The following is a 23356-nucleotide window of genomic DNA, read 5'->3' on the forward strand; positions in this document are numbered from 1 at the left end:
CACCAAAGATTTAGTCCGACACTACAAACAGACGACCTTTAGGTATGGATCTCAGCCGTAGCAATTACTCTAAATTCTGTAGCAGAAGTACGCCCTTCGCTTTGTAACTAATATTGCCGTCACCGAAGGTAATCCATGCAAGTGGGACAATCATACTTAAAGATGCCTCACCCATAAGTGCAAGTGGTATCTAGGCCAATAACTAGGGCAGAAAGAACACTTACTGTATACAGTTAGCTGGTTACATCACGAGATTAGACACTTTTCGCCCCTGCCTTTTCTCTTTCTCCCCCCACGGGCCGGCCTTCTTTAGACTCTCTCTCTCTCTCTCTCTCTCTCTCTGTGTTAGTTTCTATATATATAAGATTTGTTTCCTTTCTTGTACATTATCTAATTAAAGATTTGTTTTTTTGAAATCATATGAGACATGAACATGGGTAGCTCTGTTACTACTACTGATAGCAAATTCATGATTATTATATTTGTAGTTTTATTATGTTCAAGTATTATTAGGGTATCTTCACAGGTACCTACTCAGCCACAGGTTCCTGGTTTCTTCATATTTGGTGATTCTCTAGTTGATAATGGCAATAACAATGGCATAGTCACCCTTTCTAGGGCTAACTATCCGCCTTACGGCATTGATTTCCCTCCAGGAGTTACAGGACGGTTTACCAACGGTCGAACATTCGTTGATGCTATAGGTGTGAACCTTTTTAACATAAATGATGGAAAATTAATAATTAGTAGTTCGATAAAAATTGTTTTCTCCATGATGACTCCTTGTCATCATTTTTCAATGAAATCACCATTATCCAAAATTTAAAAAAAAAAATGATTTTCTATTTTTTTATTTATTTGTTAATTTGTATTTCTTTTATTTGACATTTTTTTCAACAACACGAAAATGTGTTAGCTGATCATATTTTCTGTTGTAATACTCACTTTTTCATGTTACAACATGACAATCATATACTTTCAGTCAATTGTCCACGTTTAATTTAATCTTTAAAAATAATATCTTATTCGAAAGAATGAACTGAAGGACTCGAAGAATCATATTAATTTATAGGTTATTACCTTTTAATTCATTAGATCGTGACATGACTTCCGTTTAACTTGAATTGCATTGCAAAAGTATATATGATCCCTTTTATGATTTTTGCTAGAATATTTACATCTATAACAAGTAAAGCCTAGACAATTTATTTTCATTTTAACCAACTAATCAATTTTTTAGTATCAAAGAATTCAAGTAATTGACTTTATATGTAATTGTAAATCGTTATTGTTATTATTTTTGTAGCTCAACTTCTAGGGTTTCCTACTCTAATTCCACCATTTGCTAGTGCAAGAGGTCGTGCATTATTAAGAGGGGCCAATTATGCATCAGGAGCCTCAGGCATCAGAGATGAGACTGGAAATAACCTGGTAATTTTCTATGGCCGGCGTTTTGGGAAAAGCTAAATAGTTTCCGGGGTGTGAAATTTTAAAGGGAATGTGCAAAATTTTGAAAATTTTCCGGAGAAACATATTTTATGGGGAATATGGTTCAAAATAAAAATAAAAAACTCTCCACCTCACCTCTCTCCTCCATCTCATCTTCTATCTCTGCCACCTCATCATCTTCACCGACGAAGGTCGCCGGCCGGCGACCTTCAAACATTAAAAAAAAATATATTCTCTCTCCTCTCTCTCTCTAAAAAAAAAAAAAATTTATTTTTTTGTTTTAGGAACAAATCTGTTCCTCACGAACAGAAGTCTTAAAATAAAAAAAATTGTTTTTTTTTTTTAGAGAGAGAGAGAGGAGAGAGAAATTTTTTTTTTTATGTTTGAAGGTCGCCGGCCGGCGACCTTCGCCTGTGAAGATGATGAGGTGAGGTGGAGATTTTTTATTTTTCCCCCTAACAATTTACAAAATAAAATTGTCAAACAAAATTGACCAATTTTTGACCAAGTCTTCACACTCCGGAAACTATTTAGCTTTCCCCAAAGCGCTGGCCTTTTCTAAATATATATTGGTGACTTAAATATCAATTTTATATTATCTATAAATTACGTCATTTCCTATGCAACTTCGGCATACGAAAACGTTTGAGGATTAGACACCTTGATTTCAGAACCCTCAGATACACGGTACTCAAAATTAAGGTAACAACTATATGAGTTTAAAGGTTGTCTAGATTAATCTAGGTTCACGAGAATGCTACTTTAGATAAAGTTCTTCTATTACATGACCTTTTGTCCACAAAAATGTAAAAAGAAAACCCTTGATGACTTCTTTGGCGACCGCTTCATTTACAAGACAAGAGGTATTGTAGTCTTTCGACCTGTGTGAAAAGACTAAAATGTCTTTCGTCTTATTAGAGACAGTCTGCCACCGACAGAGTCATCAAGGGATGCTTGTATCGACTTCGGTTTGTCTAATATACAATAATAGTAAGATAATCTTTATTTTTTTTTTTTGATGAGAGAAGATAATCTTTATTTGAATGTGTTATTACAAGGGGGCTCATTTCTCAATGAACCAACAAGTAGCAAATTTTGGAAGAGGAGTACAAGAAATGAGAAGGATGTTTATAGGGAATGAGAGTGGTTTAAACGATTATTTGAAAAAATGTATATTTTACTCTGGAATGGGAAGCAATGATTATCTCAACAATTATTTCATGCCAAACTTCTACTCTTCTGGCTTCATTTATAGTCCTGCTACTTTTGCTTCTTTACTTATTCAAGATTACTCACGCCAGTTAACGGTATGATTTCTTTTCCTTTATTCCATACTAGCCCCTCCTTACTTTTCCTTTAACTAATAACTACAACATAGTCTAATTACTTTTCTTAAATTATTATTTTGTCCAATTTTTCGGATATCAGTCCGTGTTTGAAGAATTATTGTTTTTAACGAAAATAACTGTTGTTTTTCTAGAATCCTTTTTGGTATTCTTCCTTATATTGAAATTGTAATTATACGGTAGGTGATCGTTATGACCTATATAAGATTGGTTTTGTTATTATAACCATCTTCTAACGGTTAAATTAATAAAAGTTATATTTCTAAATAAAATGGTAAGTAACGGTTGTTATATAACCGTACATATTCTATTTGTTGGTCAGCAACTATATCAATTGGGTGCACGAAAGGTAGTAGTAGCAGGGGTTGGAGCGATCGGATGCATACCTTACCAACTAGCTCGATTTGGCAATGGTACTCAGTGTAACGAAAATATCAACAAAGCAATTGTACTCTTTAACTCAGGCCTTATCAAGATGGTGGAGAGTTTCAACAGTGGTCGACTTCCTGGTTCCAAGTTTGTTTACCTAAATGCAATTGACAGTTCTAAAGATCTCGTCGTCAATGCTGCCTCTTATGGTACGATCCTAACTACTTTCTTCTGTTTTTTTCTAGTTCGCAGGGAATTATCCACATCGACAGTGGGATGATGTGGTGGTTAGTTTATAAGTGGAAGTAAACCCTCATTATTTAAGATGGCTTTTTGAAGTGGGAGAGGCCTAAGGCCACCGACTGTGAGAGTGATAGGAGTGTAAAGCTAAGTCTAAGAAGTGCAGTGCGAAGCGGAACTCCAACCTAATACGCTATCCTAAATCTAACTCTCCTTTTTACAATTGAGAAATTCCATTCGGCTCAAAATTTGGGTCAAAGTATATCTCTGTGTACATGAACGACCAGTGAGAGCCAGACACATCAGAGATCCTGCTTGCGGTCGGTCTCAGATTTTTGGCCGATTAACATATTTTTGTTTACAATTCTAACTCTTGGCTTAGACTCCTCGTACCGAGAGGTTCAAAACTACAAAACAAATAGTATTAGAACCTAGATGTACCAAAATCTTGTAGGTCCTTCCTAGCTATGAAAGGGGGTGAATTCTTTCACTTTTCAATTATTATATGAGTATACCTTTCTTATCATATGAATCTTTTATTAGACATGTATGAAAGTGTTGCAAAAGCTCTACTTTAGTACAAGTGACATGACAAAATATTGCTTCTCTTAATTTCTAATAGGATTTGAGGTACTAGATAAGGGATGTTGTGGAGTTGGAAAAAACAATGGTCAGCTTACATGTCTTCCACTTCAAATACCATGCCAAGATCGCAAGAAATACCTCTACTGGGATGCATTTCATCCAACAGAGTCAGCAAACATTATCCTCGCGAAAAAGTCATATACCTCAAATTCAAGAACCGACGTTTACCCGATTAACATACAAAAACTAGCATCTCTCTGAAGATACTATGTATGTTAAATGTCATAATTGTTATTGAAGATTTGATCAATTTTTTTTAAGTATGGAACTTAGAATTATAAATTTTCAGTACTATGTAATATGTATTACTTGTATTTGACCTTCTTCTATTGCAATTAATAAGATCAGTTTTCTAATTTATGGATGGGTGAAGATAATTAACATAAATATTTGTGACCTTACTATAAAGTGGGACTATTCTCACAATAACGACACTGTGATCTTATAATAAGTACCTAATTTGTCATCATCGTAAAACTAAGTAAATACTAGTACTAGTCTGATCTATAAATCTGCATACACATATTTAAAATATGAGGAAGAGGATATATAGCTAGCTAGTTATGGTTGTTCAAGATCAAGTGCTGCAAGTTGCTGAATATTCATGGGGTAGACGAAATTTTGGTTTCCATTGAAAGCTTGCTTTCCGAGAATGATGTTAACAGCTTCTGTTGGATGAAATGCATCCCAAAACACATACTGTTTCCTATTTGAACACGGTGTCTGGAACGGTAGACATGTTATCTGTCCTCTGTTACGCCCGACCCCACAACACCCTCTCCTTGCCTCACTAAATCCTACATCAACAAACCGAACAATGAATGGCAAGCTCAGTAAAACCAATATCTGCTTCAAGATCACTATGTGCGTTTTTGATTTGTCTGAATCTGACTAGCCTTAGTCTGACTTGTATGAAGTTGAATCATTTGAGTCTGACTAGTTTTCTCGGAGCACAATAGCCAGTTAAGGTAATTTTGGACAACACGCACTCTCTAGTTAATATTGATTTTAAGTTGGACTTGAGTGTACTTAAAATTAGCCCGAAGAAGCCATTTAGACAAGTCGGACATACAAGTAAGATGAAACACAAGTATTCTTAAATCTGACTCAAGTCAATTCACATATCGAGTTAGATTTTATGTCTAAAATGAACAAAAAAATATACGAAGAAATTTAGTCTTGTAGTTACCATAGGCTTTAGGATAGCTAAGGATACCACGGAACATCCGATAATTGTCGATGTAAATGAATTTAGCTCCGGGGAGATTGGTGTTGAATTTGTTAATCATTGATTTCACATTCACATTGAATGGAAGGATTAGTTGATCGACTGACTCTGAACAACGACTATTGGGACTTTGTGCCAGAATGCTTGGAATACAAGATAATGATCCAACCCCTGATATAACGAATTTTCGAGCTCCAAGATTGTATAAGGTCTGTATAAACAATACTAATTAAACAATCTCATTCGAAGAAGTGATGAGTAAAGTTTCAGACTGTTTTTCTTTTTTACTAGTTGAATCTAGCTTGTGGATAAATCTCATATGAAGCTACACAATTTGGGCCCATTTTTTGGGCTTTTCACCAAAAAATTTCGCGAGGAAGTTACTTACAGTGAGCTGACGAGTATATTGTTGAATCAAGAGAGTAGCATATTGTTGACCATTGTACTGATTCCGGGTTGGATAATTAGGTAACAAGTAATTGTTCAGATAATCGTTACTTCCCATTCCCACGTAAAATAAGCACTTAGCAATCGATTGTGCTACATCATCGGCTCCTAAGTTGTCTGTTATTTGATCAAGTGTCCTTTGAAAATTACGTATTTGTTGATCAAAGGGTATGCGGCCAACCTGACCATCATAAATAGCATATCAAATCTTCACGCAATTGAATTGGTATGTGCGCAAAGGATTTTGACAAAATCTTTGACTTGCTGACTCACTTTCACTACAAGACAATATTTTTCAATATTTTATTGCAATCTGGACCATTCTTTTACCTGGGTGACTCAGCAAGTCAAGGAATTCGTCAAAATCCTTTCTACACTTAACGTTTCCATTATTTATAAATTAAACCGATACTTGTAAAATGAGTTCTAGTTATCAGCTGTGATGGTATGCCCGACCGAATCTCGACCAGAGTACTTGGTCGGTCCGGATCTAGTGAGACAAAATTAGAATACTTTTTCTCACTAGATCTGGACCGGGCAAGTATCTCGGACGGGATTTTGGCAGGGAATTTCACCATATTCCTCTAGTTACAGGAAAACATTTTTCTTCCATTCAATATATTGTGGAACCAGAACAGAATAGTAGTTCCAGTTTTGTTCAATTTAGTTAGCTTTGGATATACTACATATACTTACAAAATTTCTACCAGTAATATCAAGGATTCCAGAAGCTGCAGATGCATAATTGACACCATGAAGTACTTGTTCACCTGAAGCTTCTGAGTATGCTGGAATCAATGGCAACCCTAATTCCTCAGCTGCAATCTCTCATCACAAACAAACAATCCCCCATTAAACAAAAATTATTACTATATTTAATTGGACTTAGGATACTTGTTAAAACAAGGTATTCTCATTGTTTCAAGGTCTTCTAGTGTGCCTTTGGCTTTGGTTATTGGGTGGTGTTTGTTTTTCAAAATAAAATTTGATGAGAGTATCTTACTCGCTTGATCAGTGTAAGTGGACCTGTGGACGTTTCAGATAAATTTCGTAATGTTTTTTTTTGTCTTAGATTATGTCTTGTTTTCTCAATGTTGACCAAAAATAAGTCAAATCGGTCATTCGATCGAGTCAAATTCAGACAATAAAAAATGTGCAAATGGGATGGTAAAGGATGGAGGGGAAAAGGGTTCTAAAGAAAGAGAGAGTATGTGTGTGTTTATTTACCAATGACATCAACCATGGTGTAACCATTAGAGAAGCGACCAGTGGGTCCACCTTGAAAATCAATACCATAAGGGTAGTAGTTTTTTTTTTTTTTTGATGAAGGATAAGGGTAGTAGTTAGCTTTTGCAAAAGAAGGCAAATTATTGTTGTTTCCATTGTCAATCAATGAATCTCCAAATATGAACATAGCTGGTACCACTTCCCTATTCCTCCCACCAGCTTCTTCGCCTACTCTACCACCACCACCACCATCTTGACCCAATACAATTGCTACAAACAACATACCCATCAACAGTAAGTGAAATAGCCCCTTCTCCAACTTACACATTGGCATTGTTACCACCACCACTGCAATTTAGAGAGAGAAAAAAGAAGAAGATACTAATACTGTATGATGAAGGAGACTTTGGGGAGAGATAAATAGCCATGTAAAATTAAGGGAGATGGGTGGAATTGAAGTTCATTTACTGCAGTTTTATCTGTTTTTTGACAGAGTTGTAATTACCGATGTCTTTTGACTTTTTTCACTTTCTTACCATGTTATTTCCCAACTGTATGCCAGTCATTCATTTCAACTCCTCACTGATTTTAACACTCTTCCTCCCAACTGTATGCTCTTTTAGTCTTGGATAAATGAAAGACTTAGGTCCTGTTTGTTTTTCTTTTTATGTCTGAATCTGAATTTGCTGAATCTGAATGGGGCGGAATATTTTGTAAGTTAGTATGTTTGTTTTCTAGATCTGAATTGTTAAGCCTGAATAACAATTTTGACATATATACCCTTATTATGTGTTTTTGAAAAACAAAACCTAAACCACAAATCTATTTCACTTTTTCTCTCTCTTTACTGCTCCCTCTCTCTCTCTCTCCAATGGCTACTACTCTCTCTCTAGACATTCTGATGGATTCCATAACGGTGTGAAATAAAATCTAGACATTCAACAAAAAATGATGTTGAAAATCAGCTGATGCAATAGGGTTAGATTTGATTAGCAAAGATACTTCAAAAATGACTCCCTTACACCTTGTTATTCATGAAAAAATGGTGCAAGACTATTTAAATGGGAATTCGACAATAAACAGACATTAATTGCCGTACAGTTTCAATATATTATTTTTAAGATATATTTGTTGTTCTAATTATGTATAAATGTTAATGAATTTTAATTACAACAATTGGATTTGGGAGCCCTCCACGTTAAAATTGAAAAAGTTCAAAGGGCTCCCTAAATTTAAGGGCCCCAGCCCATACATGGGAGGTGCTCTTAAGGTAGTTTTAACCAACTTTTAAGAGACTACCAACAGACTAACATTTAAACTTATTGTTTACTAATTCTTGATTCACACCCAAACTAACTCTTACTATTTCATGATTCGCTATTGTGAGGTCCACTCTAATTTCTCTGGTCCTACCTCTCCTCCGTTCGATCAAAGATGGTCACATCTTACTAAACATCAAAACTATTGTTGACTCAACTTTCTATAATTGACCCACTCATATTGATCCAAAATTCAAGATTCGCATTCTTTAATAACTACCGAACCCCAACTGAAATAAACCACTTCTAGTTCAAATAACAGAAAATCCCACCAGAAATTTCTACCCCAATTCTCCATTTGAAGTGTTATAAATAGTTGACCATGGCTTCTCATTTCTCTCACCTCAAGTTCATAAAGTTTCTCTTAAATCATTAACATCCACCAAAACTGAAACCCTATTTCTCTTAAGTTTCAACTACTGTGAGATTAACATCTTGTTTCTCTCTCTAAAACTCAAAATGAGTTCTCAACTTGTTTGGAATGTCTTGATAGTAAGTCCCAGTGGTGATCCAAACTTGACAACCGAGACTACAAACTTCATCAGAGAATTATCTCCCAATGGTAAATTTAGAATTTTAGATTCAATTCTAATCAAACCCTGATTCAGATCCTTTCTCTCTTTAATCTTCTCTTCTTTTTTTCTTATGGGGTTTTTTCGATTGAATCGTTTGCAGTAGATAGATGTGCTAGTGATTCTTCACCAAATGATGCCATTTCAAGACTGAAATTTTGGTTGAAGACACCAAGAATCAGCCAAGATACATCTCCACATAATGTAGTTTTTCCTTCCTTTTTGCCTTTTAATCTTTTTCACTAATCTTGGTAAAAGAATTGAGATCTAAATTCAGAATTTAATCTTTCATAATTATGGTTTTCTCTTAAACAGATTCACAATATCTTTCTAGTGATTACGGAATTCGAATTGCCTAAGATGACCGTCTATAAGTTTCTCCAAAGTATCAAGGTAACTAATTATAATCTGTAATTTGTTTTGTCTCGGTTTTCAATTAGTGATTTCATTAGTTAGAAATGAACTGATTTTGTTAATGATATATAAATTTGCAGGAAAACTCAGGCACGGAATTCGTTCATGTTGTAGTAATTGATACTGTCGATGATGAAGATCGCCATACGAGGTATAAACCATGCATCATTATAGATACTATGATTACCCCCCAATTCACTGTTCTTGATTTTCCAAATTTTACTAGTGAAAAGTTGCTATTTTTATCTTGATCAGATGCACATTAGAAGGAGCAACTCATTACTGTATGAAACCAATGGATCGATCTAAAGTGGAGTGGCTTATGCTAACAATAATGCAGTTGGAGAATATTGAAAAGAAGTAGATTTTGATTCTTTTGTTGCTTTCTTGAAGTTCGAAGACTACTATAAGAGAGACTACCGATCCATTTAATTGTACCATAACTTACTTTAAGGGTCGATAGAACTTTTCTCAATTGTCTTCTGTTTTCTTGACAATTTGATTTCTTTTTCTTTTTTTCGTATGTGTTTTGTGATCATCACTTTTATCTTTTATATGCAGTAATATCAATCATAAAACTACTTTTTTCCATTCCTATGTGTCTTGTTCTTCTCATTAATTTTGTTTCTTTTAAATTCAATTCATAATATTAGAATGAAGAGCGATTTCAGAAATAAGACGCACGTCTTCATTTCAGAGTTAGCATTTTAGAAACTTTTGTATGCACAAAATTAGTAAGAACATCCCACCCTAACAGACTCAAGCCAACAAATCAAGATCTCTATGCAAATTTTATCCCCCGAGTCTCTGGAAATTTCTTCGCTTGGGGATTTGTAGTGATTAGTGGCATGCACTAGTACCCACCTAGAAACTGAAAAGGAGCTTCAAGTGTAAAGTATCAACATGGAATTAACTAGGGTGAATTTACTTTCTCATCAAGATTTCAGAGCTAAGAAACTCAAATCTCAATATGAATGTAGATAAAAGAACAGACTTAAATTTTAAATGGAGTAGATGTAAATTAGCATCATCCCACATCGTTCGGATACTACAATTTGCGAAGTAGATAAGTGTTGGGCAATGCCATCAATTTCCTTGTAAGACGCTTTTCAAGGAGCTAATCCCAATGGTTTCTATAAAATGGTACAAGAGCTAGTGCTTAAGGGATAATTAGGGAGGTATTAGTATTATCTTACATCTCATAGGCAATAGAAATTTGAAAATAGATAAGTTAGGCCTTTGTAATCTGACCAATTTTAACAATTTAACTAACTCGGATTCAAGTCAATTGGGACTGCGAGTCAGGCTAATATATACATTTGTCTATGAAGATACTTACTATTACTATCCACTGACCTAATCCTATTTCTCTTCCCAAGGATTGATGGTTGGTCTGAATGCGGCTGCACCAACATCACCAACCAGTTAACTGCTTTTTCTGTAATTTGGTATTGCTAGAAGAAGCTTTCCCGCCTTTGTTTTTGTATGAGTTCCTTGAGGCAATGATCTTCCTCCCTCCTCCGTTTGCAGCTGCAATTGCACGTCTTCTTTGCTTATTTAGTCGCTTCATCAGTTCCGGGTCTTCAAAACTTGAACCACCATCTTCTTCCTCCTGAAACAAATGGAAATATATATCTTCCTTAAGTGATTAATTCTTCTATTTATTTAGCTAGATTTCCATATTTCCAATTCATAAAGAAGAAAAACTTAAATCATTTGGAAAGTGGAAAAAGAAAATCCAAAACAAAGTGTATAACATGTCTACAATATCTATATATTTTCCCATGTCAGATACCAGATATTGATTGGATACTGACTCGGCACTTTAACCTCGGTGATTGATTATATGCAGTGAACACGTACCTTATCACTTTCTTGAGAATCCTCGAGTTTATCTCTAATGTTCGAGCAAACCTCATTATCCTCTGAGACGTTATCGCCATTGAAATTGACAGTGGTTTCTTTCTGAAATATCAAATTAATTACATAAATATCAAGTCAATGCACGTTATTTTTCTAAACAGAAAACTAAATGTTGGACTATGTATTAAGACGTAAATCCAAATGTAGACTTTGAGAAATTGGCTATATTCAACCGTAACCCATCAAATTGATTGCATTTTCTTATTGGGTAAAAATAAATAATAAAAAAGACCAATTACTTGGTTCCTACGGTCTAGTAAGTTAACATGTCTGGTTGCAGGTGTACACCCTCATTTCAGAAGTGTCTGATTCTGTTACTTTCTTTTCAAACAGAGATATGTGTGAGAATTTAGTCCGCGAAGACACAAACCGATCCAATTGTCAGCTCAAAGACACCGATGCCCAACCAGTCCATGACCATTTAGCCTCAAAACTAAATAGACGGGTAATGGATAATTGCATTCACTTACTGGCCCGATTTTCACACTGCATGTCCAACAGGCTAATCAAAATTCTGCCCAGACTGACCCTACCGGGCTCCAAGTACTCATGGGTGCCCAACCTTATTCACACCCCGAGCAGAAAGTAAAAACCCCCTACCCCTTTACATCCAACCAACAAGGGCCGGATCCTTTACACAAGGGGAGCAAGATACCATCTCAACCCTAGTTCTCGTAGTACTAAAAAAAAAGATCCACCGAATCTTCATACCAGACTCATAGGTGTACTTTGTGACAAGAGTTAAAGCATTACCCAGTACAATGAATCCAAGCTACTGATGTTGGAACTGTTGCTATTAGCACATTGGCAACCTCTATCTACAGAACTATCATCATCACCCTCATCGTCGCAGTCACCATAATTATCAGAACTTTCATCTGTTTGGTTCCCTCCTTCAATAAACTGCAAAACAACACTCCACTTCAAGTCTTCTGTTAGGAATGTAAAGATACTTTGTTTGAAGTTTGAGGTGGCATCAACAAGCTTGTGGTGGCATTAACAAGCTTGAGGTGGCATCAACCAAGCTCTTGGTGTCAACTACCATGTGAGGTGTCAAGCAACATGAACAAACTATTCTAAATGAGACATCTCACCTTGGTGATAAGTCTCTTATCTTTTGAGGTGGCAATTTATCAAGTAGACACCATGAGTTGGTGAGACACCTCATTTGTTGAGGTGTCCACACCATATTTCTCCTCCAACACTATAAAAGGAGATGGAGAACTTCAATTTGAAATCATCCCATTCTCATCCCATCTATTCCATCTCATAAGCAAGCCAAGTGAAGAGAAAGTGAGTTAGTATTAGAAAGAGAGTTTAGTTTCTTCTAAATACTTGTCTTTCCTTTGGTAAAGAGAGAGTTGATAATACATCTCCTAGAATAAGAGAGAGGTTGTTCATAATTGTTATCTCCTTATTTAGAGAGAAGAAGTTGTAAGTAATTCATCTTTAAGTATAAATCTATCTACAAAGTTGTTCATCTTCGTGTTATTCGATATTCGACTTTAGTTGCAATTGAGTGTCTAAGACTCACAACCTTTCTAACAGTGGTATCAGAGCCCAGGTTCTTGTCGGTTTGGTTAGTGGAAGAAGACACCAAAATAATGGCTGCAAAGTACGATATAGAAAAATTCAATGGGAATAATTTCTCATTATGGAAAATGAAGATGAAGGCAATTTTGAGAAAAGATAATTGTCTAGCGGCAATTGAAGATAGGCGGGTTGATATGCTTGATGACGCTAAGTGGAACGAGATAGATGGCAATGCTATTGCAAATCTACACCTAGCACTAGCCGATGGAGTATTATCAAGTGTAGCTGAGAAGACGTCAGCAAAAGAAATATGGGATACTTTAACAAAGTTGTACGAGACCAAATCACTACACAACAAAATCTTCTTGAAGAGAAGACTCTACACTCTTAGAATGATGGAGTCAACAACGGTAACAAACCACATCAACACCCTTAATACTTTATTCTCTCAACTTACATCAATAGGGCATAATATGGACACGGTTGAACGTGGGGAAATTCTACTTCAAAGTCTACCGGATTCATATGATCAACTCATCATCAATATTACCACCAATATAGAAGTTCTGTCCTTTGATGATATTGCTGCTGCAGTTCTTGAAGAAGAAAATCGACGCAAAAACAAAGAAGATAGACAAGAAAGCTCACAACATGCTGAAGCTTTGACGATGATGAGAGGGCGATCAATGGAACGTGGCTCAAGTGGGAGTCAAAAGCAGAGTAGATCAAAATCAAGGAGTAAGAAGAATGTGAAGTGTCACTATTGTGGAAAGAAAGGGCATTACAAAAGGGAGTGTTGGAATCTCAAGAAGAAAGAAGGAAAAAGTCCTGAGCTGTCAAACGCTCAGGGTTGTGTAGCAGGTACCTCGGATGAAGGCGAAATTTTATACAGCGAGGCAACAACAGTTCATGAAGGCAGAAGAAATTTTGCTCAAGTTTGGCTAATGGATTCAGGAGCCACATGGCATATGACCCCTCGGAGAGAATGGTTCCATCAATATGAACCTACCTCTGGAGGATCTGTGTACATGGGAGATGATCATGTTGTGGAGATTGCTGGTATTGGGAGCATCAAACTGAAGATGTATGATGGTACCGTTCGCACTATCCAGGAGGTACGACATGTTAAAGGTCTGAAGAAAAATCTATTGTCTGTAGGACAATTAGATAGTCTTGGGTGTAAAACCCATATTGAAGATGGGAAAATGAAGGTGATCAAAGGTGCGCTTGTGATCATGAAAGCGGAAAAGATAGCTGCTAATATGTACATGCTTCAAGGAGAAACACAACAAGAGGGAGAAGTTTCAGTTGCATCAACAAGTTCGATAGAAGAGTCAACAAATCTTTGGCACCAAAAACTCGGCCACATATCAGAACAAGGTATGAAGATTCTCGTCGAACAAAACCTTCTTCCAGGGCTCAAAAATGTTTCTTTACCATTTTGTGAGCATTGTGTTACTAGTAAGCAGCACAGGTTAAAGTTCAGTAGTTCAAATGCTAGAAGCAAGACTATCTTAGAACTTGTTCACTCTGATGTATGGCAATCACCGGTTATATCCCTAGGAGGTGCAAGATACTTTGTATCTTTTATTGATGATTACTCTAGGAGATGTTGGGTGTTTCCAATCAAGAGGAAGGCAGATGTATTTCCAGTTTTCAAAAATTTCAAAGCGCAAATAGAGCTTGAATCTGAGAAGAAGATCAAGTGTTTAAGGTCAGACAATGGAGGAGAATATACTGGTATTGAGTTTGATACCTTTTGTCAAGAAGAAGGCATTAAAAGGCAGTTCACAGTGGCGTACACTCCACAACAAAATGGAGTAGCAGAGCGGATGAACAGAACCTTGTTAGAAAGAACAAGAGCAATGTTGAGAGCTGCAGGAATGGACAAATCGTTTTGGGCGGAAGCAGTCAAGACCGCGTGCTATGTGATCAATCGGTCTCCATCAACCGCAATTGATCTGAAGACGGCAATGCAAATGTGGACAGGTAAACCAGCTGATTATTCTCGCTTACATATGTTTGGAAGTCCAGTGTACGTGATGTACAACGCCCAAGAAACATCAAAGCTAGATTCGAAATCTAGAAGATGTATTTTCTTAGGGTATGCTGATGGTGTGAAGGGGTACCGCCTGTGGGATCCCACTGCCCACAAGGTAATAATCAGCAGGGACGTGATATTTACAGAAGACAAAGTACATACAAATGATAGCACTTCGAAGGAGAAACCAGAGACTAGTACAGTTCATGTTAGAAATGAACAAGAAGATCAAAATTCTTCTGAAGCGGAACTAGAGCACGAAGATCAAGAAGAAGCTGAGACTGAAACTCCACTAATTCGACAGTCAACTCGGGAGCGGAGAGAACCAGCTTGGCACTCAGATTATTTTATGGAAGGGAATATTGCATACTGTCTGCTAATGGAAGATGGAGAACCTTCAACTTATCATGAGGCTATAAAAGGTCAAGAAGCTTCTCTATGGATGGCGGCAATGCAAGAAGAAATAGAAGCTCTCCATAAAAATAATACATGGGATCTTGTTCATCTACCACACGGAAGGAAAGCTATCGGAAACAAATGGGTCTTCAAGATCAAACGGGATAGCAATGACCAAGTGGAGCGGTATCGTGCTAGACTAGTAGTGAAAGGGTTCGCTCAGAAAGAAGGTATTGACTTCAACGAAATATTCTCACCTGTTGTACGACTTACAACAGTTCGGGTAGTCCTGGCGATGTGTGCTACATATGATTTGTACTTGGAGCAGTTAGATGTGAAAACTGCATTTCTTCATGGAGAACTTGAAGAAGAAATTTATATGCTCCAACCAGAAGGTTTTGAAGAAAAAGAGAACTTGGTTTGCAGGTTGAACAAATCTCTATACGGTCTCAAACAGGCGCCGAGATGTTGGTATAAGAGATTTGATTCCTTCATTACGAGCCTGGGATACAACAGACTTAATGCAGATCCTTGTACTTACAACAAGAGATTTGGTGATGGTGATTTTATAACTTTGCTGTTGTATGTAGACGACATGTTGGTTGCAGGCCCCAGCAAAGATCGTATTGAAACTTTGAAGGCTCAAATGGCTAGGGAGTTTGAAATGAAGGACTTGGGACCAGCAAACAAGATTCTAGGGATGCAAATTCACCGAGACAGAAGTAATAGGAAGATTTGGCTTTCTCAAGAAAACTACTTGAAGAAAATCTTGCGACGCTTCAATATGCAAGATAGTAAGTCAATCTCTACCCCTCTTCCTATTAATTTCAAGTTATCTTCAAGTATGTGTCCTAGCAGTGAAGCAGAGAAGATGGAGATGTCTCGAGTACCGTATGCATCAGCAGTGGGTAGCCTAATGTTTGCCATGGTATGTACAAGACCAGACATTGCACAAGCAGTGGGAGCGGTTAGTCGGTACATGGCAAATCCTGGTAGAGAGCATTGGAATACGGTGAAGAGGATCCTAAGATATCTCAAGGGTACTTCAAATGCTGCATTATGTTATGGAGGACCAGACTTTCTTGTTAGAGGCTATGTTGATTCGGATTATGCAGGTGATCTTGATAAAAGCAAATCCACCACAGGGTATGTGTTTACTCTTGCTAGAGGAGCAGTAAGTTGGGTTTCGAAACTGCAGTCTATCGTAGCCACTTCTACGACGGAAGCAGAATACGTGGCAGCTACACAATCTAGCAAAGAGGCAATCTGGTTGCAAATGTTATTGGAGGAGCTTGGACACAAACAAGAGAAGGTAACTCTGTTTTGTGATAGTCAGAGCGCTTTGCACTTGGCAAAGAATCCAGCATTTCACTCGAGGACGAAACACATACGAGTTCAATATCACTTTGTTCGTGAGAAGGTGGAAGAAGGAAGCATTAGTATGGAGAAAATTCATACAAAAGAGAACCTAGCAGACATATTAACAAAGCCAGTAGACAGTAACAAGTTTATATGGTGTCGATCCTCCATCGGCCTAGCAGAAAACGTGAGCAGCATAAGAGCAAAGTAGATAGGATGGAGAAGTTACAAACAAAAGTAACTTTAAGTGGGAGAATGTTAGGAATGTAAAGATACTTTGTTTGAAGTTTGAGGTGGCATCAACAAGCTTGTGGTGGCATTAACAAGCTTGAGGTGGCATCAACCAAGCTCTTGGTGTCAACTACCATGTGAGGTGTCAAGCAACATGAACAAACTATTCTAAATGAGACATCTCACCTTGGTGATAAGTCTCTTATCTTTTGAGGTGGCAATTTATCAAGTAGACACCATGAGTTGGTGAGACACCTCATTTGTTGAGGTGTCCACACCATATTTCTCCTCCAACACTATAAAAGGAGATGGAGAACTTCAATTTGAAATCATCCCATTCTCATCCCATCTATTCCATCTCATAAGCAAGCCAAGTGAAGAGAAAGTGAGTTAGTATTAGAAAGAGAGTTTAGTTTCTTCTAAATACTTGTCTTTCCTTTGGTAAAGAGAGAGTTGATAATACATCTCCTAGAATAAGAGAGAGGTTGTTCATAATTGTTATCTCCTTATTTAGAGAGAAGAAGTTGTAAGTAATTCATCTTTAAGTATAAATCTATCTACAAAGTTGTTCATCTTCGTGTTATTCGATATTCGACTTTAGTTGCAATTGAGTGTCTAAGACTCACAACCTTTCTAACATCTTCTATGTCTATTGTCTTTGTATAAACGTTTGATTGGATGTAAAAAAGTGTATATAATTAGCTAAACTAATATCTAGTACAAGTAAACACCACATTTCTGTTTAACTTGCTGCTCATCATGTCTTAGAACCTCGTACTATGTCCTTATCGGTGTTTATGTCACTTATGTGCGCTCTTTGGTTATTTTTCTAATTTAAACTAGTGCTACTGTGCAAGAGCATATTTTTGACTGTTCCATGAAGGAAAAGGATCTCATTTCGCACAATCTTTATTCGATAATTACAAAAGAAAGGAGTATTTGATTTTAACACCAAATTAGACAAGAATTCTTACTTCATAGTCCTTTTTAGTATAACCACTAGCAGCAAGTTTCTTGTCTAGGAGATCCTTGGATTTTGCTATACACGAAAAGGTAGGCCTGCCATTTTCCTCTTCGTCGAGGTTAAACCTGGAAAAAAATGACAAATGTAAATTATAAAAAGGCCTGAAAGCTGTCTCCTTATGGTGCTTCCAAAATTTTAACAACATATTATTTCTATGTAAAGATGTAGGAGCTCAACATCAGTGGATATTGAACTTGACCAATGTGAAACAACTCATTGTTGTTTAACCTCGTATCCAAATAGATAATGGAAAGGACTCTGCTCATAGCCTCATATTGGTTAGGGACATCTCAAATCAAACAACAAAAAATAAACATTTTTGGAGGCAAGTAGGAAAGATCCAACTAACGAACAATTATGAAATAGTTTACATAGTTCCACCCCATACCTCTTGCAAAAGAACTTGAAAATGCACTCCACGTCACGGTCGAAGTACCTAAAAAGGGGAGAAGCAGAATTGCAGAATAGAACATTTAGAGAAAGCCCAACAAAATGCAACGTAAAGGTGCATAAATTATTAACCTAAGGTACATTGATCTTCAACAAAAAATAACATACGAGATATACTTACATCTCAGCATTGCGATGAGAAACAGATACCATTTGGGGGAAGTCAATCATGGTAACTTTCTCGCTATCATCAATCTACAATAAAACAGAGAAACAAAGACCCCAATATAAAAATGAAACAAATGCGAAATGTGAGAACTTCCAAAGCCCTTCCGAACACGCCCAAACTTTTTTTAAGAACTTATAAATGAAGAAAACATTATGAATCTCTAAAATGCATACCATTATGTTAAATTCATTGAAGTCGCAATGGATAAGTCCTTTTTCAGCCAAACGAATGACAAGTCCGATAATTGTTTCAAAAACCGTGTCAGGGTTTTGTAGTTGCTTCACCTGCACTCTGTATTTAAGAAAAAAACACCATAGTTGGTATGACACTAAAAGCCAAAGAATCGTTGACCATCATTTCATAGAAAAAGAGAAAGAACGTCTCGAAGGAACTCTTACAGTGAATAACCTTGGACAAGTGACATAACAACACAGTGTCTATTGCGAGCCACGGGATTTGGAACAGGAAATCCATTCTCCTCCAACGCCTGCATAAGTAAGCAAATGTATGACACTTAATATAAAGTCATGTATATATAGTTATATTATCACCAACGTCTTAACAAGAAAAGGCAGTATGTAACCTTCATGAATGCAAATTCTTTGAGTGCAGCACGTCGTGACAAGTACAGCCAGTTGTAACTACTGCGGTGCAGCAAATAATCACGCTTTGCTTTGACAGCCCTGAAAGAGACCCTTCCTAGCCTATGCAACTTCATTGCCAAAATCGTACCGTCTTCAGTAGCTACCTCAAATATATCTATACGATGAAAATAAATTAGTAAGACTCATAAGTATATTTTAAGAAAATTTCATAAGCACTTGGAAGAGATTGAATATAGGAGGATAAATGGTAAAACAGAAGAGTTTTTACCAGACTCCTTTCCAACACCTATTTGACGGCCGACGGAAACAAAAACTCCGGAATTTACCAAATTTTTAATTGCAAGAAAATCATAACCAAGATAGGTTAGGCGAAATCCGTCATCTGCGAGTAGGATAAAAGAAGGTGAGAAAAAGGAAGTAAAATGATCATTATGTAAAAAAAAAAAAAACATAGACAAACTCACATTTGGAAGAATCATGATGCAAAAGTTTGTATTTGAGGCAATTTTTCAACACCTTGTAAGTGCCTCCATGTCTACATTTAATTATAGTAATTATGAATAAAAACGTCGTGATCGAAAATGTGATCAATATAACAGCAAATTATCATGGTCGTGATACTTAACCAAAAAAATATAGAAAACGTACTTTAGGGAGGCGTTGCGGGTGATGAGCTCAGTAGGTACAATTTCATGCTGAAACACACAAACATATTAAAAGGGAATGATAAAAACTATGTAGACAATTAGAGAGAAAGAGAGACATACGTCCATCATGCCGATCTCGACGACGTGGAGAACCCTAAAATCATCTTGGGAAAGATATCTCAATGCGTTCACGTCTAACTTCATCCGGCTTTACCCTCCTGTGTTCCTACTTCCTGGTGTTGCAACTGTTAGATAAAGGGTTTTTGGGGTTTTCTGAGAAAAGAATTACAAAGTTTCTGTGAATTAAATAACCCACGAATCGAGAGAGAGAGAGAGAACTATAGAGAGAGAGTTTCTTGATACAAAATAATTTCTCATGTATATTAAAATCAATGTACAACCTTATGTATTCAAGTAGTATTAGAATCTATTTAGATACATACAATATAGGTGAAGTTTATCTAATAATAACTATCTTAAACCCTAATGCTAACCCACCGGGTCGGTGTGACTCACTCGGGTTGGGTAGTCCATACGACTACCCATAATACTCTACCTCAAGTTGGAGCAGAAATGGGATGAGGCCCAACTTGTCAATATTCTTCTGAATGGCATCAGCTCCAAGCGGCTTCGTAATGTCTGCAATTTGCTCGGAAGTCGGTGTGTATTAAGAGAGAATAAGGTTGGATTTGATTTCCTCACGAACTAGATGCCAATCAATCTCTATGTGCTTCGTACGTTCGTGGAATACTGGATTTTCAGTTAGATGCAAAGCTGCTTTGTTATCATAATGCACATACGTTGGGTCAGGATGAGAGATTCCAAAATCACTCAAGAGAGACTTGAGCCATTGTCTTGGAACCAACTTTGAAGATCAGACGTCATGAGCTATGAACCATTATCAGAACGAAAGGTCTGAAGTTGAGGAAATAAGATATGTCCCTTACCGGAAGTAATGGAAAAAATTTGAAACTGTAGTTGAGTTTTTATGTAATTAAGGAAATTAGAAAGAACTCTTTTAGTATTTGAGGTGGAGTGCATCAAAAAAATCCAAGTGCACCGTGAAAAGTCATCAACCAAAGTTAAGAAAAAACGACATCCAAAATGAGAAAGGATGGAGAATGGTCCCCAGAGATCTGCATGAATCAATTCAAATGGACGAGTAGAATTTGAAGTACTACGTGAAAAAAGTAATCTCGTTTGTTTAGACAAAGGACAAATAAAGCACGGATTTTTATTAATATAAGGCCAGCGCTTTGGGGAAAGCTAAATAGTTTCCGGGGTGTGAAATTTTAAAGGGAATATGTAGAATTTTAGAGATTTTCTGGGGAAATAAATTTTAAGGGGAAATAAAAAAAAAACACTCCACCTCACCTCAATCTATTTCCACCTCATCTCACTCTCTCTCCACCTCACCTCACCTCTTTGTCTTCTCCAATTTGGTCGCCGGCCGGAAAAAAATTCACTCTCTCTCTCTCTCTCTAGAAACTCCGGCGAAGGGGTTTCCCTTCGCAACCCCTTCGCCGGAGTTCCGGTCTGTTGAAGAACAGACCAGATCTGGTCTGTTCTTCAACAGACCGGAACTCCGGCGAAGGGAAACCCCTTCGCCGGAGTTTCTAGAGAGAGAGAGAATGAAAAAAAAAAAAAAAAAAAATTTTAATGGTCGCCGGCCGGAAAATTTTCCGGCCGGCGACCTAATTGGAGAAGATAGAGGTGAGGTGGAGAGAGAGTGAGGTGAGGTGGAGAGAGAGTGAGGTGAGGTGGAGAGAGAGTGAGGTGAGGTGGAGAGAGAGTGAGGTGAGGTGGAGAGAGAGAGAGAGCTGAGGTGGAGAAGTATTTTGCTTTCCCCCTAAATAAATTTGTCAAACAAAATTGACTAATTTTTTTACCAAGTCTTCACACCCCGGAAACTATTTAGCTTTCCCCAAAGCGCTGGCCTAATATAACTAGACTTAATACATGAAAACTTGTCTAAAATTATTTAAATGAGCTAATGACGGATGGCCTAAACGCAAATACCAAACATCAAAATTACTAGTAACTGAAAAAATCCTAAATTCATCGGTTGATCACCAACTCCAATCGTCCGGGGATTCGTTGCGTCCTGAAAGACACAAGAAGAAGAATTGAACTAACTTCACAGGAAAGAGACTTGGTAATTTGACAAACAGAGGTTAGATTGAATTTAAAAGACGGGACGTGTAAAACGTCCATTAAAATTAAATCGTCAGAAAAAGAGACGGAACCAACGTGAAATACTCTACATCGTGACCCATCAGACAAGCGAACAAAGTAGTTGGAAGGAGCAAGAACATAATTAGAAAAAGAAGAGAGAGTCGCGCAGATATGTTTAGCCGCGCCGGAATCAACGACCCAAGGATTAGAGGGAAGAAACGTACCAGTGAGGTGGATTGAGGGGTTGTTGGGGGTGCCCATAGTCGTCTGGTTCAAATTGTTGGGTTGTCCCGTAGTAGCCCGTTGTTGGTCCAGTAGGGTATTGAGGAAAGCGAATTGTTCTTGCGTCATGGAGGACACTAAAGGCACCACATGACCACTATTGTTGCTGACCTATGCAGCCAAGTTGGTTGATCGGTTGTTCCGACGTGGATAACCATGAATCTTGTAGAAGGTTGATTGGTGATGACCATGAACTCGGCAGTTATCACAGTATGGTCGGGCCCTTTTTGATCGTTCCTTGTGGTTCGCTCATAACGATCAGACCGAGATGCATTAAATCGAGAGACGACTAGGGTAGCAACCTGTGTACCTTGAGTTGTGTCATGAATAATGTTTTGTTGTGTCTCTTCTTGCTTGACAAGACTGTGAATTTTCAACAAGGATGGGAAAGGATCCATCAATAGGATTTGGCTACAAATAGCCGAGAAACGATCATGGAGTCCTTGAAGGAACTCCATGGTTCGATCTTGATTTGTTCGATCAAGGAGAGATTTACCTTGACTACATAGACAAGGATCAATGACTAAAAGGGATTGGAGTTCGTCTTGAAGTGATTTTAGTTCTGTTTAGTAAGTAGAGACATCAAGACCATGTTTGAGAGAAGAGATGGCACACTTTAATTAAAAAATCTTAGGTGCATTGGTTTGATGAAAGCCTTTGTATAGATTACGCCATATACCAACCGCAGTTTTATCATAAAGAATTGACTTCCCGATGTCAGGAGCGACAAAGTTGACGAGCCAACTAACTACTAAGTCATTACAACGTCCCCATGCATGCAAGTCAGAGGAAGAAGATGATTTTGGAATGGTACCATCACCAAAATCGAATTTGTCTTTGACTCGTAGAACCATCTTCATCCCACGAGACTAGGAGGCATAGTTATCTCAGCTTAAAAGTGGGGTAATTAAAATAGTAGTCAGAGAATCCGAGTGATGCACATCAAAAATCGGAGTGGAACCAGTTATTGATTGAGGTATTTTTTCAGAAGAATGATCAAAAGAAGAACTCGTAGTGTAGAGAACGAGAGAAAAAAGTAATATCAAGAAATTATAGAACCTTACTCTTATACCATATGAATTAATAACCGATGAGAATTAAATAACCCATGAGATGAATGGAGAGGGAGAGAAAGAGAGAGCAGCCGAGAACTAGAGAGAGAGATTCTTGATACAAAATAATTTCTCATGTATATTGAACACAATGTACAACTCTATTTATACACGTAGCATTCGAATCTATTTGGATACATGCAGTATACTTGA

At 37.2% G+C, this 23356-nt stretch overlaps 4 protein-coding genes across 4 annotated transcripts; 2 read left to right on the forward strand and 2 right to left on the reverse strand.

The window, feature by feature from the left end:
* Positions 1-225: 225 nt before the first annotated feature.
* On the forward strand, positions 226-4407 carry LOC147552492 (GDSL-like Lipase/Acylhydrolase superfamily protein). Its single transcript, XM_086669783.1, has 5 exons — positions 226-704; positions 1307-1431; positions 2508-2756; positions 3118-3373; positions 4027-4407. Exons 1-5 carry the CDS (start codon positions 428-430, stop codon positions 4248-4250), a joined length of 1131 nt encoding a protein of 376 aa, XP_086525909.1. The 5' UTR covers positions 226-427; the 3' UTR covers positions 4251-4407.
* Positions 4379-7347, reverse strand: LOC147552493 (GDSL esterase/lipase At1g71691-like). The gene is made up of 5 exons (XM_086669782.1): positions 6952-7347; positions 6421-6542; positions 5666-5905; positions 5239-5488; positions 4379-4846 (listed from the first exon to the last, which is right to left on the reverse strand). The coding sequence occupies exons 1-5, from the start codon at positions 7283-7285 to the stop codon at positions 4611-4613; spliced, it is 1182 nt and encodes a 393-aa protein (XP_086525908.1). The 5' UTR covers positions 7286-7347; the 3' UTR covers positions 4379-4610.
* A 1165-nt stretch (positions 7348-8512) lies between these two features.
* On the forward strand, positions 8513-9847 carry LOC147552494 (two-component response regulator ARR6-like). Its single transcript, XM_086670581.1, has 5 exons — positions 8513-8832; positions 8946-9046; positions 9158-9235; positions 9337-9407; positions 9512-9847. Exons 1-5 carry the CDS (start codon positions 8730-8732, stop codon positions 9618-9620), a joined length of 462 nt encoding a protein of 153 aa, XP_086526707.1. The 5' UTR covers positions 8513-8729; the 3' UTR covers positions 9621-9847.
* Positions 9848-10346: 499 nt separating this feature from the next.
* LOC147552495 (serine/threonine-protein kinase rio2-like) lies at positions 10347-20183 on the reverse strand. The gene is made up of 13 exons (XM_086671214.1): positions 19755-20183; positions 19636-19682; positions 19452-19522; positions 19256-19369; positions 18966-19141; positions 18781-18869; positions 18556-18673; positions 18335-18408; positions 18152-18199; positions 17714-17828; positions 11933-12082; positions 11120-11221; positions 10347-10868 (listed from the first exon to the last, which is right to left on the reverse strand). Exons 1-13 carry the CDS (start codon positions 19836-19838, stop codon positions 10671-10673), a joined length of 1386 nt encoding a protein of 461 aa, XP_086527340.1. The 5' UTR covers positions 19839-20183; the 3' UTR covers positions 10347-10670.
* Positions 20184-23356: the final 3173 nt, after the last annotated feature.

This window comes from Eschscholzia californica, unplaced genomic scaffold (genome assembly GCF_041429995.1).
Source record: "Eschscholzia californica isolate CP2 unplaced genomic scaffold, dmEscCali1.0.p SCAF_3, whole genome shotgun sequence".
Taxonomy (NCBI): domain Eukaryota; kingdom Viridiplantae; phylum Streptophyta; class Magnoliopsida; order Ranunculales; family Papaveraceae; genus Eschscholzia; species Eschscholzia californica.